The sequence below is a fragment of the Acipenser ruthenus genome, chromosome 8 (assembly GCF_902713425.1).
Source record: "Acipenser ruthenus chromosome 8, fAciRut3.2 maternal haplotype, whole genome shotgun sequence".
Classification (NCBI taxonomy): Eukaryota; Metazoa; Chordata; class Actinopteri; order Acipenseriformes; family Acipenseridae; genus Acipenser; species Acipenser ruthenus.
The window spans coordinates 52,575,953-52,590,083 of NC_081196.1; the positions used below are offsets into that span (position 1 = coordinate 52,575,953).

General features: G+C 36.9%; 1 protein-coding gene across 14 annotated transcripts in view; it reads right to left on the reverse strand.

Moving 5' to 3' along the window:
- The window catches only part of LOC117407135 (target of Nesh-SH3-like), a 62,787-nt gene that overhangs the window by 15,832 nt on the left and 32,824 nt on the right, over window positions 1-14,131 (reverse strand). For 2 of the 14 annotated variants that reach the window (XM_034011802.3, XM_034011804.3), the window contains exons 5-16: window positions 12,954-13,141; window positions 12,656-12,729; window positions 11,330-11,396; window positions 10,730-10,801; window positions 9,621-9,695; window positions 7,321-7,506; window positions 6,616-6,690; window positions 4,846-5,463; window positions 4,045-4,104; window positions 3,436-3,501; window positions 1,890-2,087; window positions 501-575 (exon numbers count right to left, since the gene is read on the reverse strand). In XM_034011802.3, the coding sequence (XP_033867693.3) occupies window positions 501-575; window positions 1,890-2,087; window positions 3,436-3,501; window positions 4,045-4,104; window positions 4,846-5,463; window positions 6,616-6,690; window positions 7,321-7,506; window positions 9,621-9,695; window positions 10,730-10,801; window positions 11,330-11,396; window positions 12,656-12,729; window positions 12,954-13,141 (1,754 nt within the window). The remainder of the gene's footprint in view (window positions 1-500; window positions 576-1,889; window positions 2,088-3,435; window positions 3,502-4,044; window positions 4,105-4,845; window positions 5,464-6,615; window positions 6,691-7,320; window positions 7,507-9,620; window positions 9,696-10,729; window positions 10,802-11,329; window positions 11,397-12,655; window positions 12,730-12,953; window positions 13,142-14,131) is intronic. The other 12 variants (XM_059029205.1, XM_034011805.3, XM_059029202.1 and 9 more) reach the window with 11 other exon arrangements.

A 14,131-nucleotide genomic window follows, 5' to 3' on the forward strand; every position in this document is an offset into this window, starting at 1 on the left:
CACTGCATAGTACTGTCTTACAGATGTTAGAGATAACCAATCTGTAGTTATTGACAGTATATTATTGTATACTAAGATAAACCTAGGATTTTTAATTATACTACAATCTAATATGATACAGCCCTAAGAAGACTTTGGTATTTGTTCCTGTTTCTTTATTATATATATATATATATATATATATATATATATATATATATATATATATATATACGTGTGTGTGTGTGTGTGTGTGTATACACACATATACATACAGTATACATACAGTACATATATACATACTTTATACACACACACAGTATATAATAACAATAGCTTAAAAGCAGCAAAGCACACATACAGATGCATCTAAAATACAAACAAAACAGAAAACAAATGAATGAGAAGCAGTGCAGAAGTCTTTATGGTCAGCATGACTTGGGTCTGAAATGGAACATGACGTTAATTATAAAGCAGGTTGAGGGTAGAGTGAAACAGAGTGTAATAATCAGCTCCATTACCCAATTGAATCCTTGGCCAATGAGGAACATGGTGTGATTTTGACTGTGAGATTCCCTTGTGGTGATCACCATGTGCTGTGGGAAAAAAATAACTGAAATGGTTAGAGTTTATGTAAGGGACCAAATACAAGTTAGATTATTTGGAAGGGTAAAAAACAGTACTTGATGGAAAATAAATTGAAAACAGGCGATCTCAACCACTGGAACCTTTAAAAGAAAACAATATTATTTTGATAAAAGTTCATGTTAAATGGACTTGCAAGGATTTGCAATAGAGCCAACACTATCAAGAAGGAAGCACCCTGAAATTACTAGGAATTAAACCCAAACAGAGAACTCTGAATGGAATACCATCAACCAACAATGTCCCATAGCATTGCAAGCACTCTAAACCAGGTTTTCTCAATCTGTCAACAAGAGCCACCTCAGGGAGCAGGATAAAAAGCTGCTTGAGATGAGGTAAGAGAACCCACTATGTTTTTTATCTTTGTTTATAAAAGACCCTTTACAGAGTTTACTGTAACGTACTGGCTTTGAACTGAACTGTGTAGTTGTTGAAATTTGAAAGCCCTTATTTGACATACTTGTCACAAGTTATTTCCAAGTTTGCTCAAACACCTCATATTTTTAGCAGGGCACCTAATTAGATTACTTTTTACAAAGGTGTCATGTTTCCTTTGAGTTTCTTCTAAAAACATGTTATATAACTGCATACTGTACATTTACAGTACATCTGACCACTCACCAAACACTGGAACATGCTAAACAACTTTAAACAATAAATGTACTGTTCACCATGCCTATAATATGCATTTACCTTGCATTACTATGCCTGTCTGTGATTTTACATACTGGCTTCTGCTTTACAATATTTTTGCTATGCTTTTTACCACACTTAAGTACTCTTTTATAATGGTTTACTGCATCATTTGACTGGTGAAATAGATATTGCAAAACTCACAAACATTTAAACCAGCAAGTGATTTGAAGCATGAGAAACAACTTTGTGAGCACATGGAATAGCTGTGTGACAAAGTTCTGGCAGACTTGAAATCAGCAGAGACCAGTATGTTTACAGCAGTGAAGTGGGACACAGCTAAGTGTCTGCAGTCCATGCTGTCCAAGCCACACTGCCCATGCAGGTAAACTTGGCTTGTTACCCGCTCACACTTCTCATCACACCCTTGCCCAGATATTACTGCATTTGGAACATGTAATAAAGCAACAAGGAAAGCCAGGGTCAAGACACAAAGCACCGCTCTAGATTAGATCTGCATTTCAAGAATCACACAAGCAATGCAAGTTCTGTTCACAAACAAAGTGACAAAGTGACCATGAAAAGGGTTTTTAAAGTCACAAACAAAATTGAGCAAAAAACGAATCCATTACCCCAGAGACTCTTTGCTCTTTGAGAAGTGTTAGTTGGCCTGGATTGAGCTTGCCCCTGATGTGTTTCGCCATTAGCTGAAGGGAAAGCAACCGGTTTGACTGAAGAAGGCATGTTTCTGGTTGGCAGTGCTCTAGGAGAAGTGTGTGGCACCACTGCAGCTGATGAGGATGTGATGTTTTTAACGGGGTATGCTTTACCTGGATGAGAAAGAAATTGGTGACCATGTTATTCAAGTTGAATTATAGTACCAGTTTCTAAACACAGGTTAACTTTTACTGCAGTGGTCCAGCAGCGACCAATTTCTTAAACGAAAACAACATTGCATTCATACAATCTGACATCAGAAGAAAATGGATCATTAAAAAATAGGGGGAAAAAGTTTGAAAGCATGCTGGTACTTTATATAAAGTATGTACACAGCATGAATTTAATCAATTGAAAATGTTATTCAAGTTCAAGAGTATGACTGCAAATGAACAAACATACAAAATGGCATATTTAGTACTTTAACTTTTATGGCTATTATATCTTCTCGGTTGAAAATTCACAGATCTCTACAAAAAAAGTACTGCAATGCGTATTCTACTATTACTAATACTGCAGTAATTCAGACAAAATCATTCTGCAGTAGTATTGCAAAATACCAAATATTAATCCCATAACCATTGATTGTGCTTATAAACAGCTACAGTATACAGTAAATAGAAGTTACGTAAAACTGATATTAAATCCATGATCCCTTTTGGAAACAGAGAAATGATACAAATCAAAACCATATTTTTTTGTCAGACATTTGCTTAAGGGAAAAGGGAAGAAAGTCTACAATATTGTTATTAAGCAATTTAAAAACAAAAACCACAGAATCCATTGCATGCAAACATGAAAAACGGGTATCATCCCAATAGCTAGCTTTCTAACCAACATCTGTATGTGCACGACAAAAGACACATTGATGACAGCACATGGAATTGTGGTATAAAGCTGAAGCACAATGCAAAACACAGGTGAAGATTTCAGTAGCAATATGGATGACGAAGCCAAACAGAACATAATCTAGAAATGCTAAAAGAATCATAATAAATTCAACATTTGTCACTGAATCTATCACTTTTCTTTTAGTATTTCTAAATGTAGCATTATTGAGTGTTTAATAGCTAAGGATGAGAACATGAATCCTGAATCTCTCTATCTAACAACTGAAGCCATCCTTGGAAGTAGGCTGCTTGTTAAGTCCTGCTGTTTTGATCTTGTGCCATGTACACTGCATTGTCTTGTGCCTTTAACTTGCATAACCATGATATTGACATATAAAGTCCATGCACTACTGGTCTAGAACATTTTCACTGTGAAATGTTCATGGCAGCAATATGAAAAGCTGAGCATATGCAAAAGCAGAGCAGTGGACAATCACAAGCCTCAAATTGGTGGAGCTACAGTGTATGAGCATGACCTAAAGCCAGAACAATAATAAATAAAATAAAAACGTGATTAATAGTGGTTTTCAAGCAATGAAAAGTGATGTAAACAAGAAACATATTTGTTTACCCCAGTGGATCTTTGCTCTTTGGGTCGTATTAGAGGATTTGGGTAGAATACGGCCTTCTCCATTAGCTGTAAAAAATAAAAACGTGTGAGGTCGCCAAGGCTTAAAACCCCAGCTGGCATTACATGACAAGACACATTGTTGAAGCACATGAATATGCCTGTGGTATAAAGCGGAACTAGAATAATAATATAGCCAGGTTATGCATTTAGAAGCAGAATGGATAACACAACAGAACATGCTATCAAAACATTCAAGTCTCTCAGTCCAACAACTGAAGCCATCTATTGAACTGCCTTGTAAGTCCTACTACTTTGACTTGTACTTACATGACGGCTTCAGTTGTTGCAGTGTGAAATAACTAAGAATGAAAGCAATATGGAAAGCAAGATCTAGATGGAAACTTGAAAGGGAATGCACAGTACTGGACTTGCACGGATGAATTATAGCAGTATAGAAAACAGAGAAGATCAAAAAGAGGAGCACTGGACCAGCTCAGTAATGTAACAAGCTTGAAAGCTGTGGAGCGTGACCTAAAGCCAGAACAAAAAAATGTGATTAATAATATTGTCAGGCAAAGATAGTGATGGAGGAAGAAACATATTTTTTACCCAAGTAAATCTTTGGTCTTTGGTTGGGATTAAAGGGTGGAATACGTCCGTCACCATTAGCTGTAATTATAAAGTTAGATGTCTGAGGAAGACAGGGTTTGTGCAAACTGGAGCTTTATCCTGGGATTTTAATTAGGGTGCTACTTTACCTACAGCGACTTCTAAAAAGTACCAACTAAAAAAAACTTTATTTACTAGGTGAAACTTCAAAGCCAACACTATAAAATGAAAACAAATAAACATCAGTTACATTTATAACAGTTGTTGGTTGTTTTGCTATTTGGTACATACACATAGAATAATTTTAAATTAAATCCCAGGGATAATACTGTAGGTCTTATATGGATGATTACATTGATTAGTCATCAAGATTCAAGAGGAAATTCATTTACCCCTACAGTTTATCAGATTATATATATAAAACAAACTATTAAATACACTGCCCTTCAAATAAAGTAAGTTGGACAATTTTCTCAAAGCCTACACCTATAACTACATGCACTATCTATCTTTTGTTTTAAAATGTTGAGCATCTGGCCAGGATAAACTAAGATATCAACACTTCAAATGTCCACAGTTTAAGCAGCTTACTAGCAATACTTTGAATGGAATGTATTTGCGCTGATGGCTTTCATTATTCAAATATGAAGCAATGAAAAACAGAAAGAAGATAATCAAAAGAAGAACACAGGATCAGCTCTATAATCAAGAAAAGCTTGAAAGGGGTGGAGAACAATGAAAATGGGATTGATAATGCTTTTCAAGCAATGTACATGATGAAGCATGAAACATCTCCATTACCCCAGTAATGTGTGTGTCTCTGGGTTGCATTAAAGGGTTTAGGTAGAATACGTCCTTCACCATTGGGTAGAATACGACCTTCACCATTGGGTAGAATACGTCCTTCACCATTGGGTAGAATACGTCCTTCACCATTGGGTAGAATACGTCCTTCACCATTGGGTAGAATACGTCCTTCACCATTGGGTAGAACACGTCTCTCGCTATTGGGTAGAATACGTCCTTCACCATTGGGTAGAATACGACCTTCACCATTGGGTAGAATACGTCCTTCACCATTGGGTAGAACATGTCTCTCGCTATTGGGTAGAATACGGCCTTCACCATTGGGTAGAACACGTCCTTCACCATTGGGTAGAACACGTCTCTCACCATTGGGTAGAATACGTCTCTCACCATTGGGTAGAATACGTCCTTCACCATTGGGTAGAACACGTCTCTCACCATTGGGTAGAATACGTCCTTCACCATTGGGTAGAACACGTCTCTCACCATTGGATAGAATACGTCCTTCACCATTGGGTAGAACACGTCTCTCACCATTGGGTAGAATACGTTTCTCGCCATTTGGTAGAATACGTTCTTCACCATTTGGTAGAATACGTCCATCCCCATTAGCTGTAAAGAAAAAAGTTAGATGTCGGAGATACACTGTAGACAGGGTTTCTGTAAGCAAGAGATACAGTAAAGGTCTGGTGTGGAGGTCTGGTGTGGAGGGAGGGATGCTGTAGGTCTGGTGTGGAGGGAGGGATGCATTGGTTATATAGTTCATGGATCAGGAAGAAAAATAAATGTAAAAAAGAAAAGAAAATATTTAACAGTATAAGAAGGATGACAGTTCAAATGTTACATCTAGAGGTGATTGACAGTTTTCTCAAAACAAATGCAATATCTTTAAAGGGTTAAAGATCTCTTTCAAATGTTCACATGAATTATGACTGAGATGATAAACTTAAATACTGTCTCGGTCAAGCTCACTTGAGTACTAATGATGATTATAGGTGACAATACTTTTGAAGATTATACTAAATTGTGAATGCAGGAATGACCTTGGCTGAAATACAGTAGTCTTTCTATAGATTTTGTACAGAACAGACTCTGTTTGTCTAAACTACTGCAATATATTTTTAAATGTCAAGAAACATGTTTTGTGCTAAACCATTAAGCTTACAATAATAATAAAAACATTTCTCACACAAGACACATTGAGAGCACATGAAAGACCAGGGTAGTGTGAAGCTGAGGCAGAATATAAAATGAACAGAAGCTGTCTTTAGTAGCAGAAGGTATGATGAAGCCAAACTACAGAACATTCTATCACGTGAAACATTTTTTTGCTTTTGCCAATTTCCAACTCTGTCTCTCCAGCTTACAGTTAAATCCATCCATGGAATTACTTAATAAATCTTGGATTTTCTTAAGAACTCAGATGAGCCGTAACAAGTGTTAGCAGGTTCTAAACTACCGTAAGTACCTCATTGCTAAATGTCTATTCTTTATGCCACTTAGAGGGCTTGCAAGACTAACAGCCCAAAAGGGCATTTACACTATTGGCTTCAACTGTTGTAAAATCAGTGCAAAATCAGCATGATAGTAATATGGACAGAAAGCTGAGAAGACACAAAAGAGGAACTGTGGACCAACTCTGTGATCCAAAAAGCTTCAAAGCGGTGGAGCCGGGTGAGCGTGACCTAAAGCCTGAACAATAAAAATGTGATTAATGATGTTTTCAAGCAATGAACGCGGTGAAGCAACAAACATCTCCATTACCCCAGTAAGTCTTTAGTTTCTGGGTTGCATTAGATGGTCTGGATAGAATGTGTCCTTGCTGTGCATCACCATTAGCTGTAAGGGAAAGGATTTAGATGCCTGAGGTAGCCATGAAATATGAAGGTCTGAGGATTAGGAGTATATTGGTTTTACATGTACTCTATAAAGAGGACATTCTAGTATGGTACATGTTCTCGTTACAATTTACCAGAGTACAGGTACAGGTAAGAGGCTTCCTCAAAGCCTACACCTTTTGGTAGGCCCTCACAGAGTATGCAACACAAAAGGAGGAGGAAATATTTTACATTTCCAAATGAATACTGAAATCTGATTGATTAGCTGAAATTACAATTGCTGGTGACAGAGGTTGACAGAACGTCACATAAATAACAGAGGAAACTGATCAAATAATAAGCACACATAGTCAATGGATCTAGTTAATGATCCAAAGGGTAGGTGTGGTGCTCTGAATTTTGTTCTTTTAGTTGGTGGATGATCACAAATAACAACATACATGTAGTACCGTAATTGCAGGCTGAATAGGTACATAATGCTCACTTTGGGGACATATCAGCAAATCTCGTTATCAGTGCCTGACAATGGAGCCATATGAGCATTACATAAAACTATACCACTTATCAAGAATATCATTATTAATGTTTTTTTTATTCTTTTAAAAAACCAAGCAGGAAGCATCTCCATTACCCAAATAAATCTTTGGTCTTTGAGGTGCATTAGTTGGTTTGGGTTCCTGATTTCTTTCACCATGAACAGAAGGGAAAGCAAATAGGTTGACTGAGGGAGTCAGAGTTTCAGCTGGTCGTTGATTGGGGAAGGAGTAAGTCACATCTGCTGACGAGGGTGTGGTGTATTGAAAATGATTTGCTTTGCCTGGATGAGAAAGAAATTCAGCTAGAGTGAAAAAAAAATACTAGAGTGAAAGATTTCTTGAGCAAGAACATAAAAGAAGATAAATGCAACTTGATAATAATAATAAAAGGCACATTCTGTACATTAAGTATATATAGTTGTGTGGCAGAGCAGGGCTCTGCCCTTAGAAATACTGGCAGGGAAGGAGTTAAATTCTCCTCCCTGCCCAGATTGATTGCTTCAGGTGGGAGCAATCAGTCAATTAATTATTCAATTATGGACTTAGCCACCTGGCATAAAAGGAGGCCTCAGCCTCCCAGTTAGGGGAGAGAGTTCTAGAAGAGGAGAAGTGGTTTTGTGTGTGCTGTGGTTTTTTGACCAGTGAAGGCAACGCCCAACCTGGAAACTTTATTTGTAAGTTTTGTTTTGTGTGTTTATTTTGTGTTGGAAACCTTTTTGTTTGGTCCTTGTGCCTATTTATTTGATTATTTTTGTTTATTAAAAAGCTTTATTTTGAACTTAAAACTGTCTCTGAGTCTCTAGGTGGTGCTATCCCGCTTCTGACACCACGTGTGGCAGGATTGACTGAGGTTTGAGACTCGGAGACAGTTTTAAGTTCAAAATAAAGCTTTTTAATAAACAAAAATAATCAAATAAATAGGCACAAGGGCCAAACAAAAAGGTTTCAAAAACAATCAACACACAAAACAAAACTTACAAATAAAGTTTCCAGGTTGGGCGTTGCCTTCACTGGTCAAAAAACCACAGCACACACAAAAACACTTCTCCTCTTCTAGAACTCTCTCCCCTAACTGGGAGGCTGAGGCCTCCTTTTATGCCAGGTGGCTAAGTCCATAATTGAATAATTAATTGACTGATTGCTCCCACCTGAAGCAATCAATCTGGGCAGGGAGGAGAATTTAACTCCTTCCCTGCCAGTATTTCTAAGGGCAGAGCCCTGCTCTGCCACAAGTACATACAAAGCTTATTTAAAGAATATCAAATATGTTAAAAATGTGTCACTTTAGCCTCCACTCCATTCTTTACAGTGTATATTAGCTATTCTAAATTCGGTGTACCACACAGCATTGAAGTTTGAAAATCATATGTATGATCATGGTCTTATCTGGTCCAGTCATTTCTAGTAAAACATATATATATATATATATATATATATATATATATATATATATATATATATATATATATATATATATACATATATATATCTTACAAGAAGATAAATGCAACTTGATATTCTCACTGAATATCTTTACAATCTTGGTTTAAGCTGTAAAACAAAAGCTGTACATTTAGACCTCCAAATATGCAAACATACCACATACAGTACAGTACATTGATCATGCAGCCTGGATGAACATCTTTGCAAAAAGTGTCCAAAGCACAAAAAACACCTCATGTGCATAAATGTTCCAGCACTCAGACAGACAAAAACACAAAATAACGAAGCTGTGCATTGGTTACATCTAAATACTGTATATTGATATTTTGTACAGTATGACTGGACACAACTGTACTGTAACTCAACACTATGGAAAAAAATATTAGCACAGAAGCTGAAGGGCCATTGAGAAACAAGATATGTTGGTAGGTTTTAGATAAACAAATGTAGGTAAACAAAAGCTACAGCAAATAGTCCTTTTCGGTGTTTAACACACGCAGCTCCTACAGATATAAACATGTTTATGTGGACGAACATAAAGCTGGATTTGTAAACACACATCTACAGTAATCATATTGAATGAAATGTAGGGATGAGCGCTTTATAGCGTGAGCAGGCAATGTCTTGGAATGGCTGAAGTGCATGATGTCAAGTGATGCTGTTCACAGCACTAAGAGAAAAGAAACCATGCGCAAACCTTGCTGAGGGTTCAGTCAAATCAGCCTGACAACAACACTCTTACCATCCCCATTTCCATCTTCAGGTCTCCAGACTCTGTACAGACTCAGACATGCCAGCTAGCAGTATATCAAGCAGCCTGTGACAGCTATGTATTCAGTCTCCATACACCGATGCCAAAAAGCAACACAGTCCCTGTAGCACAGCATAGACTAACTGCATGTAAGCCACACAAAATCTATAGTATGATAGTATATTTAGATTTCTTCATTACCAAGTGTCACATGTGGCCACTCGGGTACATTGGACGTTTGAGGTTGGGACGTGTCCTGGTGCTTTTCACTTGGCACTGTAGAGAATAATTTAGGTTAAAATGGCTGAGGGAACCAGTGCCTTGAAATATACTGCAACATGCTCAGAGTATACAGCACTGCCTGCTATTTCAATTCTTCTGTGCAGCAGTTATAAATGTTTAGAACCCTGTATTTTATTGAAAATTAGAATAGCAATCCCTAATTGACACAAATGAAACTTCAACAGGCTCATTCATTAGTGCATAAAAAATTGCCTATTTTTTACAATAACAAAAGGTTAAATTAAAGTTACATTTATCTGGAAGCATTTTTTGAAACTGTATTGCTAATTGCAATAGTGACCCAAATAAAATACATTAAATAATAACAAATTTAAGCTATTTTCCTATAATAAAAATAAACATTCTATAGACAGTATAAAGTATATATAGTATAGTATAAATAAAGTATAATTAAAGAATATCAAAAAGCTATTTTTTAAAGGAAAATTAAGTTTTGAACAAATTCCTTTTTGTTCAGTGCAACTTCTTATGAGTGGCACTCCATTCTTTGACTGAGCCAGGATCTGATATGGAAGAACAATCTCCAGGTTGTAATTTATGGGCTGTCATTCACCAGTTTTTCCTGGTTAAAGGCTAATATCCCACAGCTATCGACTGTGTGTAGATTATTCTACAAAAAATGAAAAGCCTACTTGAGGGTTCATGAAGGAATTATATACAGAATATTTGAAGACAAATATGGGGTGCAGAACTCCTCTTCTCCTGTATGCTTTGTGTAATAAGCAGTCTATAAAATCACTGGAAGCATGTCTATGAAAACCCCATGGCATATCTCTTTCAGAGCCGCTGCCATGTATGCTACTTACAGATATCTCTCAATGCCCAAAAGCAGCAAGTCATTTTTGATATAGGTGCCATTTGTTTATAGAAGTTCTAGTCTTAACATTCAGTCTTGCAGCAGCTGCATGGAGGTTACATAGATTAGCATGGCCGCTGTGGAGTTACAAAAAATAAAAAAATAAAAAACAGAAGCCAAACATTAGTACAAAAAAACAGAAATCATTTACCAAAAGATATCTTTGATGCAAGTCCAGGTGATTTAGGCTGAAGAGGCCCTCTGTCGATTGTCCTGTTATAAACTAATTGAGGGAAAAAAGAATTGATGAGGTATCAATAGTCTCCATTTGCATTGCATTTGTGCACGAAATTAGAAAATGGATTGCCTTTTTTATAATATAGTTACAGACAACAGAAATGGAATGAAGAAGCACAATAGTTTTCTTTTGTTGTTAAAAAAAAGAAAAGAAAAGTGTCTCTGTGTTTAGAAAATGGCACAGTGAGCCACGGCTGTTGGAGGTCAATCAAGGCCTGGTATTGGGACCCAGTGACCCCAGAAAGAGAGAGACAGCAGCACAGAAAGTGTGAAGAGGAGAGAAATGTACGTTAGGGATGGATAGGGATTCTTGTTGAGGTGGTCTTTCCCTCATTATAGGATTAAATCCAATTTCCATAACAGCACAGACAAAACTCAGCGATGGGCTGGCCAGTGTTTTTATGACTTGAGAGAAAGTTTTACTCATAGGTGTTGTCAGTTCTTGGCCTTTCCTCAGAACTGAAAATACGGAATTTCTTTGCTTTTTCAAAAACTAATAATAATAATCCCATACCAAGCCGAGGGGGATTCCGAGTTCGGTGAATTGTCTTTCTGTTGTTCAGCCCTGTAATGTCTTGCAACTGAAAAAAAGGAAAAGGTTATTGAAATAAAAATCAAAAACAAAAAACCAAGAACCTGATTCATGTCTGTTCTGTCTAGGGTAAATGTGTGCCACTGTGTTTAATAACCTTACCAATGTGCTCTAAAAGCATTGCTTGAAACACAACAGGTTCTAATGTATTATCAATAAATAATGCAAAAACAAAGGGTCATGTTTTTTTTTTCTTATTTTCCTTTTAGTTGTTATAATAGTCTGAAAAACAGGATGTATTCACAGACACATTCATATTTAGTTGAAGGAAACCACACACCATCTGGCCAATCTGGTCTTTTTAAGCTGCTATGAAATGACAGGATAGTCTTTCTTACCAAACTCAGTCTTACTGTTGTGTGAGCATACGTTCCATAAAACAAGTATATCAGTATATATATATGCATCAATATTCAAAGTTGGTTCGATTCATGAACACTTGTTTTTGTAATAGTAAAACTCTGTATGGTTTTTGTAGAACCCATTAACATTGGTCAGGCCTCTGACTGAAACTAGTCTGCAGCTGCACTTGTCTTAGAAAAGTATACTATGGAAGAATAGTGAAGAAATAAAACAGGGTTAACTCAACCACAGTAAAATGTAGTCAATTGGAAAAGCATGTTGAACTGTGAAAATTTACCATGGTAAAGTCGTGAAGGAGGACTGTGCCCGCACATCTGCATTGTGTCAGGTGAATTTATTAAATGCATGAATGAATTATCAATACCCCATTACAAACTAGTAAAAATACAATTCCATTGCCATTACCTCTAAAAGAACAATTAGCATCCAACAACATAAGCATTCAGTCTTTCCTTTTTGTCAGTTTTTCAAAGGAAAGCATGTGCAATTGTAATGTGCCCATCTGGTGTATAGAGAAATGAACACAGATTTCAGTATCCAGAGAATGGCAGTAAATAACACAGCTGGGGGGATTGTTGTGATATCCAGCTGTTCTGTTTTCTTGACCCTTTTCCAGCGGGCAAGGCTTTTCGAGATGTCTTTGAGAATCAAGAAACAGATGCTATACTGTCCTAACGTGCACCTCGGGTTTATTGGACTAATGTGCTTTATTTTTACAGGAGAGAGGTTGAGGGTGACTGGATTTTAACACAATGTAGTAGGTAACAGCATAGTGCTGTACCTTGATTAGAAATGCACTGAGAGCTTCCCATTAGTAACACAATTATGTCTGGTTTGTAAAGGCACATGTTCGAGTTGAGTATTGCAGCTGTCATATATACAGACCTGAGGTTTCCTGAGTTGATCTATAATGATCTTGTTCTCAGGGTTTTCAACCTGTTCTTTGATTTTGTCTGGAGCTGTTAAAAATGTAAACATTCAAGAATAAATTAGATTTGGCAAGAAAACAGGCAGGAGAATAGGAAATGAATGACCAACCAATTAAAACATATCTTTATTAATATTTACTGATATACTATGGCATGTAAAATATGACATAACATGTCTGTTTTAATTGATTATCCATGTTACCAACAAATAGTGTAGGCATATTACATTTTTTTAAAACATTTTTGGTACCTACATGCGGCATTGGTCTGGTGAAAAATGGGTTTGCTCCACAGTCCATCTTCCTTGCCCTTGGAAGCTCTCACTCCAAATTCATACTCGGTATTGGGCTTCAGTCTATCAATGACGGTGTCACTGATTGGGCAGTTTTCATAGTTCCATTTCTTGTTTCTTTCCTTTTCTCTGTAGCGCACTGTGTAGTGTCTATATGAAGCAAATAGATTCCTTTTGTTAATCAATTAAATTTGAGTTGTTTCACACTGCCCCATGACTACCAATCCCAGGATGCATTGCACCATATTACAGTAGATTCATTTAAATGCCAACTTTTTTACGATTTGTTTTAATGGAAAGGATGTAAAAGTGTTATTTTATGATGCTGTTATTTTAAGCTCATCGTACTGTAGCTGGAAACAAAATCCTAAAATCTTGCTAAAGACTTTGCTTTGTCTTTGATGGATGTCTTGTAATTAATCTCAATAAAACCCTATTACTTTGCAGAGCACAACTTGCTGTGTTTCATGCTTGTGCCAAGCACAAGACAGCTTTATAAATAGCTTTATAAATTTATAAATAGGGCAGGGTTTAAGAAACAGGTGTTGTGAGTTGCTGTGTGATTCTCCACTCCTTACCTGCAGGTGCTGACCAGTTTTGGGAGCAGTAGCAGAGAGTTATAAAGAATGTATACGGAGAGGACGTTTATATTTTTATGGTGTTTTTAAGGTTTTTACAAAGGCTCTAGTTCAAGGCCACGTCTCTCTTCTTTTGTTTTCCAGAATCTGTTGCAGTGAGTCATACTCTTAATAATTTGGATACCCAAGAACCAGAGATCTAAGTACAGATCCTCGCCAGATTTCCATTCCATGGAGGAAAAAATATCCAAGTGTTTAATAAGATAGATAGCCCCCCAAAATGGAATCAATGAATCAGTATATTCCCCCTGAATTTGTGTGCAAATTAGTCACTTTCTGTTGTATCGTGTAACATGGCTCCTTACAGCTCTAGACTAGAGTTAATAACAATAAAAAGGTTTCTGCTTCTTGTATAAATGCTGCTGTGCAAGCACTAGGCATTATACCTGTTAAACTGTCAGAGATCTCAAGTTATAATGCTTGAGATTATAGGAATGCTATTATGTGACGTCGCCACTGGATAACCCCCCCCCCCCTCCCCCTCCCCCCCCCATCACCTTAC